At 37.6% G+C, this 22,602-nt stretch overlaps 1 protein-coding gene and 1 pseudogene across 1 annotated transcript; both read left to right on the top strand.

Moving 5' to 3' along the window:
• Positions 1-8,658: 8,658 nt before the first annotated feature.
• Positions 8,659-9,606, top strand: LOC125409856 (olfactory receptor 8B8-like). Its single transcript, XM_048449034.3, has one exon. The coding sequence runs from the start codon at positions 8,665-8,667 to the stop codon at positions 9,604-9,606; it is 942 nt and encodes a 313-aa protein (XP_048304991.3). The 5' UTR covers positions 8,659-8,664.
• An 11,733-nt stretch (positions 9,607-21,339) lies between these two features.
• Positions 21,340-21,534, top strand: LOC148122373 (Nuclear RNase P; annotated as a pseudogene).
• The last annotated feature ends 1,068 nt before the right edge of the window (positions 21,535-22,602 follow it).

The following is a 22,602-nucleotide window of genomic DNA, read 5'->3' as shown; positions in this document are numbered from 1 at the left end:
TGGAGTGATAGGTATTCTAAATGAATCAATTTAATCACTACCAAATATATCCCTCTATGAAACCATTTTATTAATCTTCCTCAATTAAAAATAAAAATTGAGAAGAGTGTTGTTTCCCTGGTTTCTTTCTCAGCCTTCTTATCATTTGTGTATAGGAGTGTTGATAATTTTTTAAAGTTTATTTTAATCCAGTCACTTCATTAAAGCTATATATCAGCCATAGGAGTAAACTGTGATCAGGTTGAGAAAAAATCTTTCATGGATTAATTAATGAAGAAATAAAAATTAAGAAACATCAGCTTTGCACATCTATTTTTTGTATCATTGGGCCTTTGAAGAAAATTATGGGTTTAATTTTTAACTGATTAGATTTTCAAATAGCCATTTTACCTGTACATGTGACTCGTCAGAAACAAGTATATTCAAATTAGAAGCTATGACTATACTTTATATGAGAAAAAAAATCTAATAAATATAAAAATTATCCTACTGGGAAAGGTAGTTTTGAATTTTATTAATTCATATCTATACAGTATACAATGCACATGCCAATATTTTGATTTTATTGCTGAATATAAAGTAGTTCCTGGTAGTTTAATGAATAATTATAAATATCCATGTAAAGCAAACCAGGTCCTAAACTATATCACCTCATTATATTCTGTAGTTTTCACTGTTTTGTTGGTAGCTTTTAATCACCTTGCTCAAATAACTGCTTAGAAGTTTTTATGTAAATTAGGTAATAAAATTGCTACCAAAGAATATAAAATGTTCAATGATTCCACTGTGCAGCAATGATCTCTTACATAGATGTTCTTAGCTGTGTGTCTTCATTTTTTTCCCTCTAAATGCACACTCTCTCTTCTATCCAAATTGTGGGTGTCTGAGGGATCTCCGAAGCTTTGTTCAATTATTTTTCATTGATTTCTCTGTATCTCAATGTACAGCATCTTTTTTTTTTTTGCTGCTTTTATTCTTCAAGTTTACTCAGTTTTCCTACATTGTCTCATCTATTGTTTGTATTTGACTTTTTTTCTTTTGGGTCACCGACCAGCTCCCAAATCATGAAACTTATTATCAGTGTTAAATGCTTGGCCTAGCTTGGGCACATTTCTCTTTTAGGCTTCTTACTTCTTTATTATGTCTTATTCTGTGCTTGCTGACTGGCAGCAGCCTGCATCTTTCCCTGGATGTGTCTTTCTCTCCTCCTTTTTCTTTTTTTCTCTCTTGAGCCTAGATTTCTCCTCCTATGTTAACTGGAGTTTCTGTCCTGCCTGGTTCCATAGCTGATAGGTCCCAAAGGAACTCAGAAAGGCTCATATTAATTATAAACGGTTTGGCCTATTAGATCAGGCTTATTATTAGTTAGCTGCTACTTCTTAAATTAACCCATAATACTAATCTATGAATAGCCACATGGCTTGGTAACTTTTCTTCATTGCAGCATTTTTATCTTGCTTTCTCTGCATCTGGGTGAATACTACAGACTGAATTTTTCCTTTTCCCAGAATTTTCCTAGTCTGATTGCCCCACCCTTACTTTCTTCCTAGCTACTGGCCAATCAGCATTTTATTAAACCAATACAAGTGACAAATCTTTACAGGGTACAAGAGCATTCTCTCACATAACTCCGATTTATTCTCTCTGCCTGGTAGCACCTATCACTCTTTGAGCTGTTTGGCTTTTTATCAGCCCAATCAGGTACCTGAGGCAGGCAAGGTAAAACAGATGCAACACATTTTGACATAATTAAACACACATCCCTACATCATTAAACAAATGAAGCATAAACAAAAGTAACACTCTCATATACAGTTAAAGTGACATTCTATAGCATTAAAATGTAATATATCTTTGCCTAGTTAATTAATATTTCATAAAAATTATTAATCCAATTCAGTGCATTAAAAATAAGATTTGAATTTATTCTAGATTTACAGACTAATATTTAAAGTTATGCAGAGCCATTCAGCTTGGTTAATATCATGCTTTTATAGTTATTAAAATATAATACAACATGAACCTTTGTGTTTTAAACCAGCACTAATCAATTTGGTTGAACATGAAAGGATTATAAGGAGACAGGAGTGAATGAAAGATGTATGTCTTAGTGGAGGGCTTACCATTTGGAATACTTTGCTATCATTGAATTAGGATGATGTAGCCTAATGCAAATAGAAGAAAGAAAGAGATGAGGCAGCTATTCTGCAAAAGTAGAATCTTGAACCTGTCTACATTTATTCCATGTTTATCTATATGTACATTGGAGGTTTAAATTTGAAAGACTTTCATCATAATGTCTAGCTTAGGGTTTGACAGAAAACAATTCTTGCAATAATATTTTATATAATGTGCTTAAGGTACATTTCAAATTCTTTATTAACATAATATTTTTATTAACATTTTGAAACTATAATACAATGTAATTTGATATTATTGCCCTGACACTTCCCCTAACTCTTCTCATATCCAAATCCACTCCTTACCTTTATATCTCTTCCAATTTTATGTCATCTGTTGTTTGTTTGCTCTGTTTTTAACCAACCCATCTAGTCTTATCTGTGCTAGACATATACTCATAGATCTGGAGTCAACTACTGAGCATGACTGACTTAAAAGGGGATACATTCTTAAAGATAAATGACTCTTTCCCCACTAGTAACTATAAACTTTCAATAATTCCTCAGAAAGTGATATGGGTTCAGGAGCCCCTCTAACCTCCATATTTCATATTCCTGTATCAACTAACAGGGCTACTAGGCTTGGGAGAGTCAGCTTTCTTCAGGGAATTCCATGCTTCAGTTGAAGACTCTGCACCCATGATGACACAACCAGCACTGATTTGACTCAGCGGATTATAAAACGAGGACATAAATGTGAGAGGAGGATGTGGTAGACAGGCTATAAGAGGAGCTAGAGAAGGAATGGGAGTTGAATTAATCAAACCACATTGAATGTACATATGAAGTTCTCAGAGAATATGGGAAGGGACAGGTAAGGCCAAAGTCCTTTTGAAAAGTCGTATGAAAACCTTCTACTGTAGACATTTCCTAATATGTATGAAGGGAATTTAAATGGGGTCACCATATAATGCTGAAGACAATACCTCAACTAGACATATTATGCCAGCAACTAAAACCTCTACTTGAAGATGAAAAATGCATAAAAGAAACCCCACACTAGCTCAAAATTGAGAAAAATAGACAGTTATTTATTTAGGGACAGACTCATAAAATAGAATCCTCTGCTGAAATGGAGAACAGAAACCGAATTCTGTAGCCAGAAAAGAGACCTGATGCATGCTCTACATTGGCATAAATAGTATAACAGACCATGCCCTAGTGGGCAGGAAACTGTACGACTTCCTACAGCACCTCCCTCTTTTGTTTAAATGAAAGAGTTTTAATCCTAATACAAAATTATATACAAAAAGAACATATATAGCTAATAATTATCTTATCCTAACTAGTTTAATTCTTGTATAATAAATAACTTGGCCAAGTCATGAGGGAAAAGTAACTGCAACTATCTAGTCTTTAACTCCATTGAAGACCCAATAACGGAAATAATATTACTTGAACAAGCAGGAAGGGCAATTAAGCAAATTCCAAAATGTGCAACAAATGACAGAGACAACTGGTTACCTGGGCAATCACCCAAAGTCTCATTTGCAATGTTGAAGCAACAAACTTTGGCTAAGGTCTAGAATATCTGACAGACCATTTTTTATAGGCAGAATGAATTTTAAAGCCATTTTACCCTGACTTGTCAAGATTTGATAGTCATGTTTATTAATTTTTGGATACCACGTTCCTTGTCAGTGGTTGAGGCATGGGCATTTCTTTGCCAAAAGGCCAGTTTTGCCAAGAAGAAAACAAGCTCCAAGTGGAATGTCTTTGGTGCTCAACATTCTCTCAGGAATAGGTCAGAGCTGCCAGAAGCAATTGTGTCTCTTTAACAGAACCCTAAATTATTTAAATGCCATATTTTACAGCTCTTTGAAGTGGTTGAAGATTAGCAATTTATTCAGAATATAATCTCTATGTATCTAAAGACCCTGATTAGTCTAACTATGACAAACATATATTACTTTTAATCTATAATTTTTAATACCTATATAACTTAAAGACTAAGACTTTATATTAGAATATTATAAAATAATCAACTGTACAACAAATGAGGACAATGACCTCAAAATGTAAACAATGTATAAGTATCTTGATCAGAGGGAGAAATGTCCATTGTGATATGATAAATAAATATCAATATATAAAAATGTTTTAAGCAGAGGTAGAAGCATACATGCATACAATTCAATTTAATTTAACTTTGTATCAATATGCAAGAATCTATACCAATGTAATTACCTCTAAATAACTCACAAATATTCACTGTATTGTTCACTATTATTATCAATTTGAGTAAGCTCACACTAATCTATTATCTATTCCCAAGAAAGGACTACATTTATTGACATATTATTGACCAATAGGGTCCTATAGTCAGGCTTCCCAAACCTTACAGGCCATTGGCAAAACAATTGTTGAATGTTCCCAAAATCCTGATGGTAAGGCCTATTGGCTGTCCATGCTTATGTCAGTGAACATGGAGAGATCCAGCTATTACGCAGCTAGAACCTTCACCCCACCAACTAACATTCATAGTGCTAGAAGTCACTTTGTATGCTACTGAAGAGAGAAACTCATAAAAAAAGAATCAAAACAAAAATAAATCTTTTAAAACTTTTTATAGAACATATTGGATGAATCACAAAGTCTTGATCATTTTGAGATCCCTCAAGGAATGTCTGTCCTGAGGGACACATTTTATGTTAGCTTAAGGGAATTTTTGGTCCCTTATTAATTTGGCAAGTAAGAAATAATTGAGATGAATTTTTTCATTTACTGTATTTCTTTTCATCCTAAATGGAAATTGGGGAATTTCCTTTCATGAAAATTCTTTCTGCTCTATTTTTTACTTTTTCATAGACTTCGCCACTCTTGTGCTTTGTTATCTATAGAAATAATGTGTGATTGATACCATAGTCTGATGTTTGTTTCTGTATTCATTTAGTCGTTTTAGTGCGTTCTCCTACTTCAAACTTGTACTTTCCTGTGCAGATTAAGGTTAAATGTAAAAATTTAACCAAAAGCTCACTCTTCTAACTTCTGTTTGTGACAACTGCAATGTAGTCAGCCCTTAGGCTGGTGTTTTAGAGGATTCTCCTCCTTTTGTTTTTCTGTATCCATTTTACTAGAAGCCTTGCTGAAACCTCCCTTTTAATGTCTCTTTTGTATTTTCTTTATCAGAACTAAAAGAATTACTCTGAATTAAGGGAACTTCCTTTCTCTCATTTCTTTCTTCTCCTTCATTGCTGCTATCCTATACTTCCATGTCTCTTACCATTTCTTCTGTTCCCACTGCTGTAATTTCCTCTGAAACTCATGCTACTTCTCTCCTTCCTCTTCTAATCATTTTGCCCATTATTCTCAAGCCATATTTATCTTTCTAAGTACTGTAGATATTTCAGTTACGTGCCACAAAGAAATAGAACATTTTAATGAGTCCCAATGACACTACAAAAGGAACAGAACCTAGATTTTTGGCTTTTCAAACCTCATTATACTGCACTGTTACAAATTATGCTCTGATTTCAGTCTATGAAGCTGTTGTATGTAAAGAGACACCTTGTACTCTCAATATTATTGCAAAGATCAGGGTGATATTCATGGATGAGAATTATGGCTTTTTATTGTATTTCTATTGATGTTTATTAATCTGGAATTACCTCTGGGTGGAGACTGTGACTGAACATTTTTTATGAATGCTATCATTGTCTACCTTTTTGTCTAGAAATAAGAACTTTTGTACCTAATACTTCTTTGTCTTTGGGGCAAATATTGTGAGCAATATCCAGTATGCATTCTTAGAGAACTGGGAAAGGATGTTCACATAGTCATTTTTCCATACTTTTTTTTTTATAGATCATCCCTTTCATATGTTAGGCTTAATTGTTTTAAGTGCCTCAGAAGTAAGTAGCTGCTAGGAATAATGACAAAATCCCTTTTACACTATAGACTTTCATAAGAAGTATGTTTAATATTTACAAAAGAAGATATTCTAAACTAATATATAGGATTTCATCTAGTGACAGAAAGTACAAAGAATCCATTGTATATTGAACAGGTTTTCCTGCTTTTCCATTTGGAGGGTGCCCAAGGTGACAGAAATAAAATGTGTATAAATTCAGAACACAGATGGGATGAAGGAAGAATGGAGACTAATGCAGCAGGAGGGCTGAGTAGAACAGGATATGGGAGGGTATAATAGATGGGGGAAGTTGGGGAGAGATAACTAACATTAAAAAAAAACCTTTGGGAAAGATGTGTGTATGCCTTCTTCTATATAAACGTCTTAAGATATATTCATGTATAAAAATTAAATGTAGTTACTTTCTAATTGGGAGACAACAATCTTCCTAAATTCCCTATGCTATCAAATAAAAGTGAAATTCAGGAATGGGTTACCTGTTTAGAGCTATATGCTAGCTGTGTCCTGAAGAATTCTCCAATATTACAGGCTGTTGCTACTACTCTTGGTTTTGCCCATAACTTGATGGTGAGGTCCTTTTTCTGAAGATACCATATATTCAAGTCAAAACATGGAGAAATGAGGCTCTTATCTGACTAGAAGCTTCATCCTTATTTTCTAGTTTGATAGCACTTACAGTGTAGGCATGCTGTCATTGACAAATAGAAATAATCAATTTTATGTAGCTGTGGATCCTAAGATCCACAATAATTGTTGGCCTGGCAGCATATACCCTCTGTTGTTGCATTGGTGCAAGTGTTCTGTGAGTGAGCAAGCACTTTCTGTTTGGATTTCAGACCAATCTACTGATAGAATTCATTCTTAGCATAATTCTTAGGGCAAGCTACTTGAGACTAGAAAGTAATACACTCCAGGGAAGTACATATGGCTGTTCTTTGGCCATGAATATAATATTAAACTGATTCTCAATAAATTTACATAATAAATCATTCCAATAGATTAGTGAATTTTTAAACTTTCATCAGAGATGTGGGTTTTTTTGTCATAAATGGTGATTGACATAAACATTCATAACCGGGCAATAGGCAGAGAGCAAGAGGTTGGGAGTCCTTGATCTTAGATGGGACCTGTACATCCCCTTCTCCTAAGACAAAGGGATCATAGGCACATTAGGGTGGGAAAATTGGAAAAGCCAGAGGTGATAGATAACTACACTGAAACCATGTTTTGAGGACTCAACATTTTCCCTTTTCAGATAAACTCACATTGGTATTAACAGTATGCATAATACTGTTAAAATTATGTGTAAAATCAAACATTACAAAATATAGGCCTTGGGGGAAAAATAAAGTTATGAAGTTCTACTTCAAGGTGAAGAACTACTGTTAGTTGGTGACTACTGGGAGAAACATTGGTTCAAGGATGGGGCCCTGGAGAGAATACTTATAGCCACATAGATATCCCTATATTCATATACATATTGACAATACTGAGTGGACACAGTAGGTTAAACAAATAAAAAAAAAGGGTGAAACTGTGAGAGTATAGTGATAGGACATTGGAGGCAGGAACTTTAAAGAGAGGATTCAGGGTGACTTTGGTGAAAACACGTTGTATATATGTATAAAAATTTTAAACAATACATAGAAAGCAAAATTGAATACCTCTAATAAGCCAATGTCACTACCGTTGAACTAGTCCCTAAGTTCCATAGCAATAAAGCCTCATCTCTTGGGGGAAAATGCCTGGTAAAGAAAAACTTTTCAATATTTAATGAGGTCCTAAGTTTACAGTCTCATAAAACTCTCTTGAGTCATAATCTCTTGGCTCTTTCACACCAGTAGATGCTATTTAACAACCTCGGGGCTAGAGAAGACAACTTTGGAAAAGTCACCACTGTAAATAATGATCTACTATCATGTCTTTATATAATCTCTAGAAATGATGGTTGTGACTTTGCCAGTCCAAAATTAATTTCCTTCATCATCAGAAAGGCAAATGTAGTAACAACAGAAAAGTGTATATATATACATATATATACACATATATGTATATATATACACACACACATATATATACATATATATACATACATATATATGTGTGTGTGTATGTATGCACACACACACTTTTGGGGTTATACACCTTTATAGCTCTTAATGCATTAAGTACTTGCCCATCTGTGAGAGGAAGAAAGACTCAGTGTGGTTACTGATGAGTTTTCCTTGCACAGGGGTAAGTATTGAATTGGATACATTCTTGTTTTCTTTCTCCAGAACACCTTGAATCTATGATGTGCCTTGTGTCTTCTTTTCTGAGATAATCACTCAACGTTAAATAAGAGGTAGATTTTCATGGTAGAAGCAGAACCGAAATGCAGTAGAACCAAATACAGTAACTGGTTCTCTGAATATTATTTTCAGAGAAATAACCTTTCACACTTTTATGTTTATTTCTGCACATAAATATCCATGATATGTAGAAAGAAAAAGCACAGAGAAGTGTGAGCTTGAATTGAACATTGAATTCTGGTTCTTAACCTTATTTTATTGGGGTAGGTTACAGAGGGTTGGGATTTTATTTTAATATTATGAATTTTTTGTTCTCACAGGTATGACCCAGAGAATGGCCTTAGTTAATGACTCTTCTGTGAAGGAGTTCATCCTGCTGGGTTTGACACAGCAGCCAGAGCTCCAGCTGCCTCTCTTCTTCCTCTTCTTGGGAATCTATGTGGTCTCCATGGTGGGGAACCTGGGCTTGATTGTTCTGATTGTTTTGAACCCTCACCTGCACACCCCCATGTACTACTTTCTCTTCAACCTTTCCTTCACAGATCTCTGCTACTCCTCTGTCATAACCCCCAAAATGCTGGTGAGTTTTGTGAAGCAAAACACCATCTCCCATGCTGAGTGCATGACTCAGCTTTTTTTCTTCTGCTTCTTTGTTATAGATGAATGTTATATTTTGACGGCCATGGCCTATGACAGATATGCTGCCATCTGTAAGCCCCTGCTTTACCAGGTCACCATGTCCTATCAGGTCTGCCACATGATGACGATAGTTGTGTATGTGATGGGATTTGTGGGAGCCTTGGCCCATACTTGTAGCATGCTAAGTCTGAGCTTCTGTGATGGCAACATCATCAATCACTACATGTGTGACATACCTCCTCTTAGGAAGCTCTCCTGCACAGATACTGCCATTAATGAACTGGTGGTTTTCATTGTTGTGGGTGTCAATGTAATCGTGCCCAGCCTGACGATCTTTATTTCTTACACCTTGATCCTTTCCAACATCCTTGGCATCCGTTCTGCAGAGGGTAGGTCTAAAGCCTTCAGCACCTGTGGTTCCCATATTGTAGCTGTTTCTCTTTTCTTTGGAGCCTCAGCATTCATGTATCTTAAGCCTTCTCGTGCATCTGGAGATGAAGATAAAGTATCTACCATTTTTTATACCATTGTGGGCCCAATGCTGAATCCTTTCATATACAGTTTACGGAATAAGGATGTCCACATTGCACTGAGAAAAACTTTGAACAAAAGCATACTAACCTAAGTAAGAATCTGTATTTGTTATAGAAGTAACTCTTAGCACATTTGAAGCATAGGACTGGAGGAGTCACTTATTTGCAGAGCATTTGCTTATGTGCATGAGGCCCTGGGTTTGATCCACTGTCTTGAAAAACTTTAATGACAACAACAACTAAAATAACACTAAAATCCAAAAAACAAAACAAAACAAAATTGGGAACAGATATCAGTGGTCAGAATACTGTGAAATTAAAGCTATTTAACATTATGCAAAGTTAAGTTAATTATCAAGACAATTTCAGAAGTAAAGACAGTAAAGAATGATTAACCCATCATTCTTTTATGGTAGAGAACAGAGTTTATTTGACATTTTTCCAAAATCATATGTATCTTTTTTTCAGTATTAGAGACTGAACAAACACAGTCGTGCAACCATCTACCAGTATATTACAATCTAGTCTTAGAAACCACAGGGATTTATGTATACAAAGCAATGGATGATATTATACTCAGAAATGATAAGGTAATGAAGTCTTTTAAACTTCATTTGAACACTGTTTAATATTTTTGCAGGTTGTATGTTTCAAAAATCATATTCCCAAAATCTTTTACATGCTTGTCAAGTGCTCTTCCATTTATCTACATCTTAAGCACACCTGTGAGATCTTTGACTAGGGTACATCTAGAAGTCTATGTCACTGTGGCACTGAGAGATGGATTTTGATAGTCTTAGAGTCTCATTTACTCAGGTACACATCCTCTACAAATAGTTGTAGATTTCTTTTTGAATGGTTCTCTTTATCCTTAAATCAGTTTAGTGAAGAGGAGTTGATAAGTCTGTTGTGATTCCAGTGCTTGCAGACTAAAAGTGAAACAATTGTGGTCATATAAGACAAAGGGATCCTATATTAGGTTTTCCATTTATGGAGTTGAGCTAAATGTGTGTATAAAGTCATGCTATATCTTCATTGGGAAGAATTTGGCTAAGCAATTTTAGCTGTCATTGTTAAAGGAATTTTGTTTTTTCCTCAAAAAATATGTAATCTTAATTTATTGGTGGTCACTTCTTTCCCTTTTTTGATTTTAATTTCATAATATACAATTATCATGTTTATTGAAGAGCAAATATAAACTGAGTAACCATCTATGTTATTTTAGACAGCAAGATATGTAAGATTTGGTCTAATCTTACAATTGTAGATCTGAAGAAGACTGAAAGTATTTATGATCTTAGAAGGGTACAGAATAGCAAGGTGGTGATAAAACTAAATTTTGTACTAGTGAGTATATAATGAAAAAATAATATACAAAAACTTAAAAGAATGTAATTGTAGGGGATGGAGAAATAGTTCAGAGATTACTGGCACTGACTGCTCTTCCAGAAGTCCTGAGTTCAATTTCCAGCAACCGCATGGTGACTCACAGTCAGTAATAAAATTTGGTACACTCTTCTTACTTGTAGGAATACATACCGGGAGAACACTGTATACATAATAAAATAAATCATAATAAATAAATCATTTAAAACAGAAAAACACAAAAATGTAATTTTACTGAGAATAATTATCTTACTCTCTTGGGTGGGCTGGTTGAAGTACTTTTCTCAGGACGTGGCAGGTGTGTGGTTGCCAACAGAACATCTAAGTAAAGGGAGGAGCTGATTAGAGTTTCAGGGCAGCAATGATCTTGATGAGGATGAAGAAAGGTTTTGGGAAACAGATGAATGCTGTGGAAGAAAGCCGAGCTGAAGAGTGTGCATACAAGTGTGAAGAGTGAATAACATGAGTTTGAATTGGGCTTGGTAAGGGAAAGGAATGGATGGAAATATGCACAATAAAAGTCTGGGTGATGTCAATCGAACATCTGCCAGCTTTTCCTTGCTTCTCTAATATTCTGAAGCATGGTCAATGATCATTTATAACTAAAGTAGCTTCCAGGAAGAATTTGTACTGAAGTTCATGAAAAAGAAAATTTAAATAATAAAAATTTGCATGCCCCACAGGAGGTGTGACAATTCTTTGCTAATTACGCATACCTAAGAAATGAATCAAGGTTGCTAGATGTCAGCTGAAACAGTGTCACGAGTTAGGTGGGAGCTACTTGATCCTGTGTCAGCATGAGTTTAGTAAGCTATGTAAAATGGAAGGACCAACAGAAATGATTTGGTTTTGAGTTTGAGTTTTGCACGTTTTGAGTCGTAGGGTCTTAGATTCTGCTATTAAAACTTCTGGGGTACACATTGAATAATTGATAAATAATAATACATATTTTTAAAGTATTACATACTTTGTTTTAAATACAATATCCCAGAAATATAAACATATATTTTTTTCTACTTAACTTCTTTCAAATAAGTATGTATTTGATACTCAATAGTTTCTCACTGTTTTCTTTGGTCCTTTTTCCTTGAGACAGAAGTATGTTGTGGATTTCAGAGAGATCATAACATTATCATTCTCATATCTTTGTCTCTTGAGGACTGAGACTATAGGCATGTGCCACTACCCTTGTCTTAACAACTTCTCAGCACTGATGATGGCTGCTGGCAGTTCCAACATAGCTGCCTTTGCTAGTATCTGTGTAATCACCCAATCATTGATAATAGTATCACTGTCACTGCAATTGAACAGGGAGAGAATTTGTGTTAATACACACTTGGAGCAAACTCAGGGTCATTTAAGATTCATATAACTACCCTATCATTGAGCTATGTATACACATCTCTTTTAACTTTTTTGTTTGAAACAAGGTCTGAGTTATCCGTGCTGACTGTGAACCCTTTCTGGATTTCAGGGTAGGTCTTGAACTCAGACTCTAGAGTTGTTAGGAGTATAGGCATATATTACCAGGCACAGCTACTTGATGTTAAGAAACTACAGTGATAAACAAACAAACAAAACAATTCTGAAAGTTGTGGCGACACATATTATAATTTCACACATGAGTGTCTGATGCTAGTGCATCACCAGTTCAAGGATTCCCTGAATTACATAGTTAGTTCTAGGATACCATGTGTTATATACAGAGGCTGTGTCTTTATAACCAACCAACCAAACAAAAAGAACAAATAAACAAGTAAAACAAAAAGAATAAAAAGTCAAAAAAGAAAGAGTAAAAGTGAAATAAAACCTCTCAATTATTTGAAAGATTGCGTTTTGTGTAAAGAACTACAGTTTTCAGTTAATGAATAATAATTGTACTTATCTAAGTGATAATGTTTTCTAAAGTGACTTCGATTTTCACCTATAAGGAAAGTTAAAGAACTATGACTATGAGAACAAGAAAGATAGCCATTTGGGTAGGGAACACAAGTACTGGCTCCTAGAGAAAAAAGAAAGATAGTTTCTAAAATGGTATCTGAAGGCATTCTGACAGTTTAAAGGAAGTAGACAAAGCAAAAGAATCAAGGAAGCAGAGGAAGAGGAAGAAGAGGAGGAGCAGCAACTTAGGGCAAGCACACTGTTTGCTACCATCGCATTGTTCAGCTATAAGAGCACTGATTGCATACCATTCATCAGTCATTATTGTAATGGTAACAAATGTGATGAGACCACAGTGGTCTTGGTGACTGAAGTATAACATTTCTTCCATAAAGAGTTTTCTCTGCATCTGCTTTCATCAGTTACTGCATAAAGGTTCTATGATGACTTTTATGATAGTCTTCAATCCAACAACAGGACAAGGCCAGTTCAGGAACCCTCTCCACTATTGTTTAGGGTCTTAGCTGGGGAAATCCTTGTGTATTCCTGAGAATTTCTCTAGTATCAGGTTTCTTACTATCCCCACAATTGCTCCCTCTCTTAAGATATTTTTTCCCTTGCTCTCTCTGCCCTTCTCCCATTTCAATCATCCCATTCCTTTGAGTTCTTCTCCCCCCACTTTTCCCCTCTTCCTCCCTTTCTGTCCTCCCTTCTCCATCCACCCTAAGTTGTCCAGGCTTTAGGCTTTTCCTCATGGGCACCAACAGGGGAAACTCTCTTGAGTTACCCTACCTAATTATTATTATTTTTTTAATTATTATTATTATTATTTTAGCTCATCCACTTTAATAGTCATCCAGGAGCAGAGCCAGTTCTCCTGACCTACTACCCTCAGTGGCAGCTCACCTTCATCCCTGCAAACTGGGTCAGCTCTATGTGTTGTCCAGGTGAGGTGCAGGGTCTGTTATCCAACTCCTGTGACTCCAGGACCAATTTCCCACCTGCAGTAGGTGTCAAGGAGTGAGAAGAGCATATTTCTTCATGTGACAGATAGTGAGGCCAGCTCTCTCACTCTCATGCCTTCAGGGCTAACTCACCTGCGCGCCTTGCCAATGGAGTCTGCTCTGTTGTGCTGCCCAGGCTAGGTATAGGGCCTGCTCTCTGGAGTACTGCAGTTGGTTGGGGTAAACAGCCAGTTCCCCGAAGTGTTGCAGCTAGTGAAGAGTGGGACCAACTCTGTGTAGCTATTTCCCCACTGTCTTCTATGGTAACTGGAGCCACAGACATCAACACAGACTCAGACTGTAGTTTGGACTACAGATTCACACATGGTCCTTGTCAGCAACTTCAGGTCAAGTCACCATGGTCTGGGTTGACAGTATAGTTCACTCAGATAAGGGTGGATCCAGTGATTGCAAGGCCCTCAAACACCAACATGGTTTTAGGTGGTGACCCAGATCCAGGCATTCACAGGGCCCTTGATGGCAACAGGAGCCTTGGAGATCCTGGTATTTATTTTTATTATATTTATTTTATTATATATTAATTTGAAGAGTATTGGTCCTACTCATCTGGGAATGATTATTTCTTTTTGTTTTAGACTTTCAAGTGTGCTGTTAAGTTGCTAGTATGAGAGAATTCCCTTTTTTATGATGACACTTAGTGCTATTAACTTTCCTCTTAGCACCACTTTTTTTTGTGTCCCATAATATTGGGTACGCTGTATATTCATTTTAACTCAATTCTAGAATGTCATATTTTTTTCTCAATTTCTATCTTGATCCATTTCTTTTTCGTCCATTATTGAATTGATACATTTTTACGAGTTGCTCAGTTCACTGTTGTTGATATCTTGCTTTAATCCATGGTGGTCTTATGGAATCCAGGGAATTACTCCAATTTTATTTTATATATTGAGACTTGATTTATGCCTGAATATGTGGTCAATTTTGAGAAAGTTCAGTGAGTTGCAGAGAAGAAGGTATACTCTTTTTCTTTTGATGAAATAATCTGTAAATATTTGTTATTTCCATTTGGTTCATAATGTTAGCTCCAGTATTTCTCTGTTTAGTTTTTGCCTGGATGACCTGTCTATTAGTGAGAGTTGGGTATTTAAATCTCCTGTTAACAGTGTCTGAGGTTCAATATATAATTTAAGATGTAGTAGTGTTCCTTTTACACATTTGGGTGCTCTTGTGTTTGAGGCATAATTGTTAAGAATTGAAATGCCATCTTGGTGGATTTTTCCTTTGGTGAGTACATAGTATCATTCCCCATCTCTTTTGATTAGTTTTGATTTGAAGTCTATTTTGTTATATATTAAAATGGCTACACCTGCTTGCTTCTTAGGTCCATTTGCTTGAAATACTTTTTCCACCCTTTTACCCCAAGGTAATGTCTATACCTGATGCTTAGGTGTGTTTTTTGGTTGCAGCAGAAGAATGGATCCTGTCCATTCTGTTAGTCTGTGTATTTTATTGAGGAATTGAGACCATTTATATTGAGAGATATCAGTAACCTTTTGCAAGGATGGCCCACTTGTTCATCCTGGCTGACCAGCTAGGTTAGCCCTGAAATAACCACACAGAAACTGTATTAATTAAATCATGGTTTGGCCCATTAGATCTAATTTCTTATTGGCTAATTAATACATCTTAATTTAACCCATTTCTATTAATCTATATATCATTGTGTGGCAGTGGCTTACTGGGTAAAATTCCCAGTGTCTGTCTCCAGCTGATCCATGGTGTCTTTCTGACTCTGCCATCTTCCTCCCAGCACTCTGTTTAATTTTCCCTGCTTACCTAAGTTCTACCCTCTCAACAGGCCCAAAGCAGTTTCTTTATTAACCAATGAAAGCAACACATACACAGAAGAACCTCCCACACATTCCCCCTTTTTTGTTTAAACAAAAAGGAAGGCTTTAACATAGTAAAATTACATATAACAAAACAGTTATCAAGCAAGAATTACAGTTACAGTATTTTTATCTACCTTATCTTTTATCACAACTAAGGAAAACTATAACTACAACAATAAATTCTTCAACTCCATCAAATACTCCAGAAGGATATAATATTACCTATGTAAACTGGAAGTTCATTGTAAGTAACTTCTAAAACTCTAGAATTGACAGAGCCATCTTGCTACCTGGACAGTTACTCAAAGTTCTTCTGTACCATTGGGGCATCCATCTTCAGCCTACAGGTCCATAGTATTCAGCAGACTTTTCCATAAAGCAAGAAATTTCAAAGACAGTTTTGTCACTTACTTCTGTATCCTGCAGAATGTCTCACACACTTTTTTATGAAGCAGGAACCCCAAAGGATCATCTCACCTTTAGGTAAGTTTCACACTCATTTTTCTGTGGGTACTGCATTTCCAGTTAAGCAGTCCAGGCAAGAGCAGGTTCTTTCCCAAATGGTTAACCAACTCCATAAGGAGCCTCTTCAATGTCCATCTTCCTCTTCAAGTAGCTTGGTGCTGCCAGGAACAGATGTGTCTCACTGTTCTGAAAAGTCCTAAGTTATTAAAACACTTTAGATGCCATATTCTGAAGGTCTCTGAAAGATTTGAAGAGCTGAAATATAGCTCTATAAATCTAGAAAATCTAACTAATATGACTACAAGCTTGAGCATTATAGATGATTATATATTAACTTTTATTTCTTAATTATACAATACATTTCTTAAATGAACTATACCTTAATCATAACACCTTAATCAAGAGAAGATATATACATATAACAAAATTAACCTTAAATTTGTATCAATAAACCAAGATCCATACCAATGCAAATCTCTATAACATATCCCCCTTTAAATGTAAAAGAACATTTATAAACAATATTTGGGAATATAGGTGTAGATTTGTCCACACTGCTTCCTGTTGATTGGGGGCACTGTTAATCATGTCTTTTATATTTATCCTGTGTGCAGGTTTATTTCAGTCAGCAGTTGGGTGGAATAATTTTTGCAGGTGTATATAGCAAGTTTTTAGAGGGAGTGTGGTCTATCAAACCATATTTGTCTGGAAGTATTCCACAGGTTCTCATCTTGTGTGGCAACAAAAGAAAAACCTCTTTTTCAAAGCAACATATCCTTAGACTCAAATTTTAGAATCAAGATACCTTTAGAACATGTATGCCAGTTTAGCTTAGCAGCCCATATAATGAAATTTCTCTCTGTACTTAGCTCCTTCACAATCAAAAAATTTAAAGAAAACACAATAGTATACATAATCCAGACTCTCTGTGAATTTTTCATCTTTCATTTTTATGTGGCTTATTTTTCTTACTGTCTCTTTAAAGACTTTACTCTTTTTTTAAAAAAAGCATTAACTTTATTTTATTTCTCTCTATACTCTTTTTTTTCCTCTCCCAAGCCCATGTACATTTATCCACCAATGTGACCCATTTAGAGGTCGTTTATATCTGGATTTGTCCTATTGTGAATCTGTAATTCTTTACTGTCCCGGAGTGCTTCTTAAAATGCTAAGTGCTTCTTAAAATGCTAAGTGCTTCTTAAAAACTTAAGTTGCACCATTGCTAGGTTAAATATGGTAGTGCCTGCCTGGTGTGGGAGAATTGTCTGTATTTTGTCAATCGCGTTTTAAGTAAATACTGATTGGCAATTAGCCAGAAAGGAAGTATAGGCAGGACAAATAGACAGAAAGTAGAGGCAGGGCAATGAGAGCAGGAGTATTCTGGGAAGAAGGAAGCTTTTTCTACAGTCCTGTCCAGACCATGGAATAAGCAGGATGTGACCTCTCCCACTGAAAAACATACCATGCCATGCGGCTAGTATATACTAGAATAATGGGCTAAAATAAGCTATAAGAGCTAATAAGAAGCCTGAGCTAATGGGCCAATCAGTTTATAATCTTAAGGAGACCTCTGTGTGATTTTCTTTGGGGCTAAACAGCTGTGGGACCTGGTGGGTGGACAGAAACCAGGCATGGCAGAAAATATCAACAAGACGGCCCTCATGATACACCTGCCTGCCCCGCCTAGTCCAACATGGCAGAGCCTCTATTGTCGATGATCTGCTTGTGCCTCTGAGCCACACACACCACCTCATTTCCAGGCATGTAGAGAGTCCACGTTGCCTTTAAGCATTTTACAGCAGTCTGCTCACAAATCCCATCCAAATGCTTGGTCTCCCAAAAGAGTCAGAGATTGTACTATCAGGAGAGCCCAGAAAGCCAGCATTTTAAAACCATCAACTTTTCCTTCTGTGACTGGGTCAGGAAAATCTCTCTTGAAGGAGCTGTGGCAAGTCGCCAGAAAACAGCAAGAAGCTGTGTTAAACTCTGTATTTTTGTTTGTCTAGAATTTTTTAAAGCCCTCTCAGGTTTTATACGGAGTAAGTTAGTTGGAGTGCCAATTGTTGCAAGGAGGTCTTGCTTGTTCTTTCCGGCCACCCAGCTAGCTTAGCCCCAAAATAACCAATGAAAACAGCACATACACAGAAGGACTTCCTACAACATTTTTAATGTTGTTGGTGTGTGTGTACATGTTTGTTTTCCCTTATTTTCATTTTGTTGGCATGAGACTATGTATTTCCTTTGTTTTTATTATTGTAGTTAGCCTTGTTGGTTTAAAATTTTCTTTCTAACATTTCTGTATGGCTAGATTTGATGAGATATATTGCTTAAATTTGACTTTAGTATGGAATTTTTTTTTCTTTTATGGTGACTGAAAGTAGCACATGTATGTAGGCATTTCTGGATTTTAGAGTTTTCATTGAAATGTCAGGTATAATTCTAATAGGGCTGCCTTTATATTTTATTTGGTCTTTTCCTGTTGCAACTTTTAATATTCTTCTTTGTTCTTTATGTTGTGTTTTAGTTATTATGCATTAAGGGGACTTTTCATTCTGGTACAATCTATTTAGTGTTCTGCATGCTTCTTGTACTTGTATAGCATTTTCTTTTTGAGGTTAGAAATTTTTTCTGTGATTTTGTTAAAAATATTTTTCTGGTTCTTTGAGGAATACTTCTTCTTTTATTCTTATTTTCCTTTGGCTTGATCTTTTCATAGTGTCTCAAATTTTGAGGCAGGAATTTTTTTAGATTTAACATTTTCTTTGACTGATGTATCCATCTCTTTACAGTATCTTCAATACCTGAGATTCTCTCTTCCTTCTTAAGTATTCTATTGGTGAAATTTGCCTGTGTAGTTTCTGTTTGAATTGCTATTTTTTAACTTCCATAATTTCCTCAATTCATATTTTATTTATTATCTCTATTTGCATTTCAGGTCTTGAACAGCTTTATTTGTTTGTTTCAACTGTTTGGTTTCCCTTGGTTTTCTTTAAGGAATTTATTAATTTGCTTTTAAAGAACCTCTATCATTTAAGTACCTGTGGTTAGAAGGTATTTTTCTTGTGCTTCAGTTGTATTGGGATAGTCAGGACCTGCTATTGCAGTCTATCTGGGCTCTAGTGGAGACATACTTTCCTGACTGTTATTGATTGTGTTTTTACACTGGCATTTGCATTTGGGGTGATTATAATCCAGGTGTTGCTTTCTGAGTTTGTCTTTTTGAGGGGATGTTTTGTTCCTTGGTTTATGTTTCCACTCAAGATTTTTAGAGAATATGATGGCTATGTGTTGTCTATTTTACTGACCTGCTCTGCATGTATGTTCACAGGAGTGCTCACAGGTATTGGAGGCTAAGACACAGCAACAAGTTGGGAAGGTAGGTAGGAAGGGTATGGTCTGTGGCATCCACAATTTTCATGGATGGGGGCAAGGAAGACTGCATCTCATGTTCAGTTGCAGTGCTAAGAAAAGATTGAGGGATTGGCTCTAGAAGAATAGAGAGAATGGAAAAGGTCTACAGGCAGCGCACCTTGTTTTCTAGTGGTGTGACCTGTAGTTGAGCAGGGGGATTGAGATACTGTGACTAGTGGAAGAAAGAAAGTTAGAAGAGTGATGGTCTGTGGGATCCACAGGAGATGTGGACATGGGGAACGGGAGGTTGCAGCTGCTGTTTTGTTTCAGTGACTGGAAAAAGCCAGAGGGATTGTGTATGGAGGAAGAGTAGAGAAGCTCTGACTCTTATGTCCAGGGGTAGCATAAAAAATGGGGATCAGACAACCCAAATCAGATAAACTGAAGCAAACCTTATTCCATTACTATGGGGTACCAGAACGTCTAGTCAGTTGGGGCCACAGGTAGATGAGGATCTGTTTGTCACTGAGACTCTGAAAAGAGTAGGTCATTTTTTTAAAGTAACAGCCACAGTTTGGTGGGGGGAGCTTCGGGAATGATAAAAGAAAAACAAATTTTACAATTTGAGGTTATAGCCTAGATGATGTCTTGGGAGCCACCTGGAGGCACAGGTTGGTCCTACAGTTTGGAGGTATACCTGGCTTAGCCATGTGGGGCTGAGCACCCTTGCCTGCACCCTTGCTTGCACATGCTCAGACCAGCAGAATGGCATTAACCAATCAGGACAGTGTTCAAGCCTCTCCACCGTTTAAAAGCAGCTGCCTCGGGGCCCAACGCTCTCTCTAAGCTTTCTCTCATCCCTGCTCTATCTTCCCTTCCCCCAATTTCCTCAATCAAAGGGCTCCGAATAAAGATGTGACCAGGGAAGGAATTCTCGTTTTTGGTGGCGTTTATTCCTGCTGGTCAGGATGCGCCCCGCAACTGGTGCCTCAAACCCCGGGACGCCAAGGGACCCTGACAACTACGCCAGGGGACCCTGAGAAGGAAGCGCCCAGCAACGTGCTGAAAGCCCGGGAGAAAAAGCCGAAATCAGACACCAGGACACAGAGAGCCGTGAATTTCAGAACTCTGAACACGTGGAGCGGTGAGTGATGTCAGTTAAATCCTCCAGAAAGGGGAGGAAAAAGAATTTCAAAGTATAGGCCTAAAAAGAAAAGAAAATACAAAAAAAATCAAAGTTAAGGTATCTGAAAGAAGGTGCAGAAAGCAACGGGGAAGAAAAATCCCTTAAGTTCAGTGCAGGAGGAGTGTGAACAGCAGCAAAAAAGGTGAGGTAACTAAGGCGGGACTATGAGGACGATGGGGTACGGGAGACCGCGGCTTCCGCTCCCTCTCCGTCCACCTGCATACTCGCTGTTAGAGACTGGAGGCAACAGTCTCATAGGGAGGCGAGTTTGATCGTGTTTGAAGACTGCCTTTCCTGTTCTTAAAGAGCCACAGAGCTTTTGGAGGTGATTTTCGCCTAATTTTGTTAAGAGAGCTCAGTCTCTGGCTCTCACGTACAGAAATTTTGATTGAGGAAATGGGCTGGCACGGTGGTGCACACCTGTAATCCCAGCTACTCAGGAGGGAGACGCAAAATTGCACTGGAGAGTGCTAGCTCGTTCAGGAGGCGTGGCCATGCTAACCAGTTGCTGGCGGGGAGTTTGCTGGAGGCCTACGAAAAGTCAGGTCGCCATGGCGACTTGGGCGGGCTAAAGTCCCTGTGACATCAGAGGCTATATGTCCCGGCCTTCTGGCGGGGCTATGGTTTTTGGAGGACTTTTTCAGCACCTGAGCGGACTTGCACTGACTGAGGCGGAAGCTGCGTGGTGAGCAGCAGCGCCGCTTAAGACCTAAAGACGGAGACCCCTGGGAAGGTCTGAGACTGGGGCCCCCCGCGGCCCTAACCAGGCCCCCCACGGGTGGGCGGATGCGCCCCCTTGCCGGAGCTTGAAAAAGACTCACGGCCGGCGGTGCGAGTTCATTGCCTGAGGCGAGGCAGGGTGCACAGTTTACAGATACAGGATAACCGGCGAGCCGCGCACGGCCCGGGGCGGAGCCATGCCTTTGGGCCATGCGGAGCGCGCCACGGTGGGCCGCGCCTCAGAGGCGGAGCTGCTGCTGCTGCTGCTCACAGCCACAGCCGCCAAAAATTTAGTCAGATAAAAATATTTGTCGCCAAAAATTCAGTCAGATAAAAACATTTATCCCCCAAACATAGTCCCTTTGTCAGCAGGAAGTAGTCAGATTGATGGTCTACGCCCACTTTCCCTCAAAGAACTGGTCGTGATTATCATAATAAAGGTGTGTCTACCTGGTTACTGTATGCTAGGTAACAAAGGCGGACCTTTTGCTTGAGGCAACGGGTGGAATAAAACAATGCTACCTAGAGGTTTTTCCATCTGAATAGGGGAGCTGGAGAGATGGCTCAGAGGTTAAGAGCACTGCCTGCTCTTCCAAAGGTCATGAGTTCAATTCCCAGTGACAACTGTTTTGGTGTTAGACAATAGAGGGGGATTACCAGTGACAGCTTCCCCCAGAGAAAGGATTTCTCTTGCATTCTTTACACTTAATTTTTAATTCAAAATTTTGCTGGTACAGGCAAACAAGATTTGCTCTTTAGAGCAGAGACCTGCAGATCTCTAAGTTCAAAACCAGCCTACTTCCAGTACTGCTTGTGCTGAATTTTTACACTGAGAGTTTTTAGTACTCTTAAATGTTAATTTGGGAGGAGAGTTTTGTTTATGTTTTTCTAGGAATGCTGACATACATCTGGGTGCCAGCAAGACCGACCAGAGAAATGAAGGATACTGCTGTGAAAGATTCATGCGGAGGCAGCAGAGATGACCTTCTGGGCGGTGCCAAGAGCAGCTGTTTCACACCATCGACTTGAGCAACACCCTGTCCAACCTCTTATCTCTTACTCTATTTTGCCTTTTCCTTCCTTAGGAATGGGTGGGAGCAGAGATATTCTTGACATGCTGTGTATAGGTGGAAGAGCTGTATGTCTTTGATTGGTGTGCTACCTGCTAGCCCAAGTGAGGTGGGGACCAGATTGGAAAATAGTTTTGCCTTATTGCTCTTAAAGACATTAATAGGGGGA

Source organism: Myodes glareolus, chromosome 4 (assembly GCF_982192425.1).
Source record: "Myodes glareolus chromosome 4, mMyoGla1.1, whole genome shotgun sequence".
NCBI lineage: Eukaryota > Metazoa > Chordata > Mammalia > Rodentia > Cricetidae > Myodes > Myodes glareolus.
This window is presented reverse-complemented; position numbering and strand designations above follow the sequence as displayed.

Excerpts from the sequence above, each read along its gene's own strand:
- LOC125409856 (XM_048449034.3), top strand. The coding sequence starts at position 8,665 with ATGACCCAGAGAATGGCCTTAGTTAATGACTCTTCTGTGAAGGAGTTC.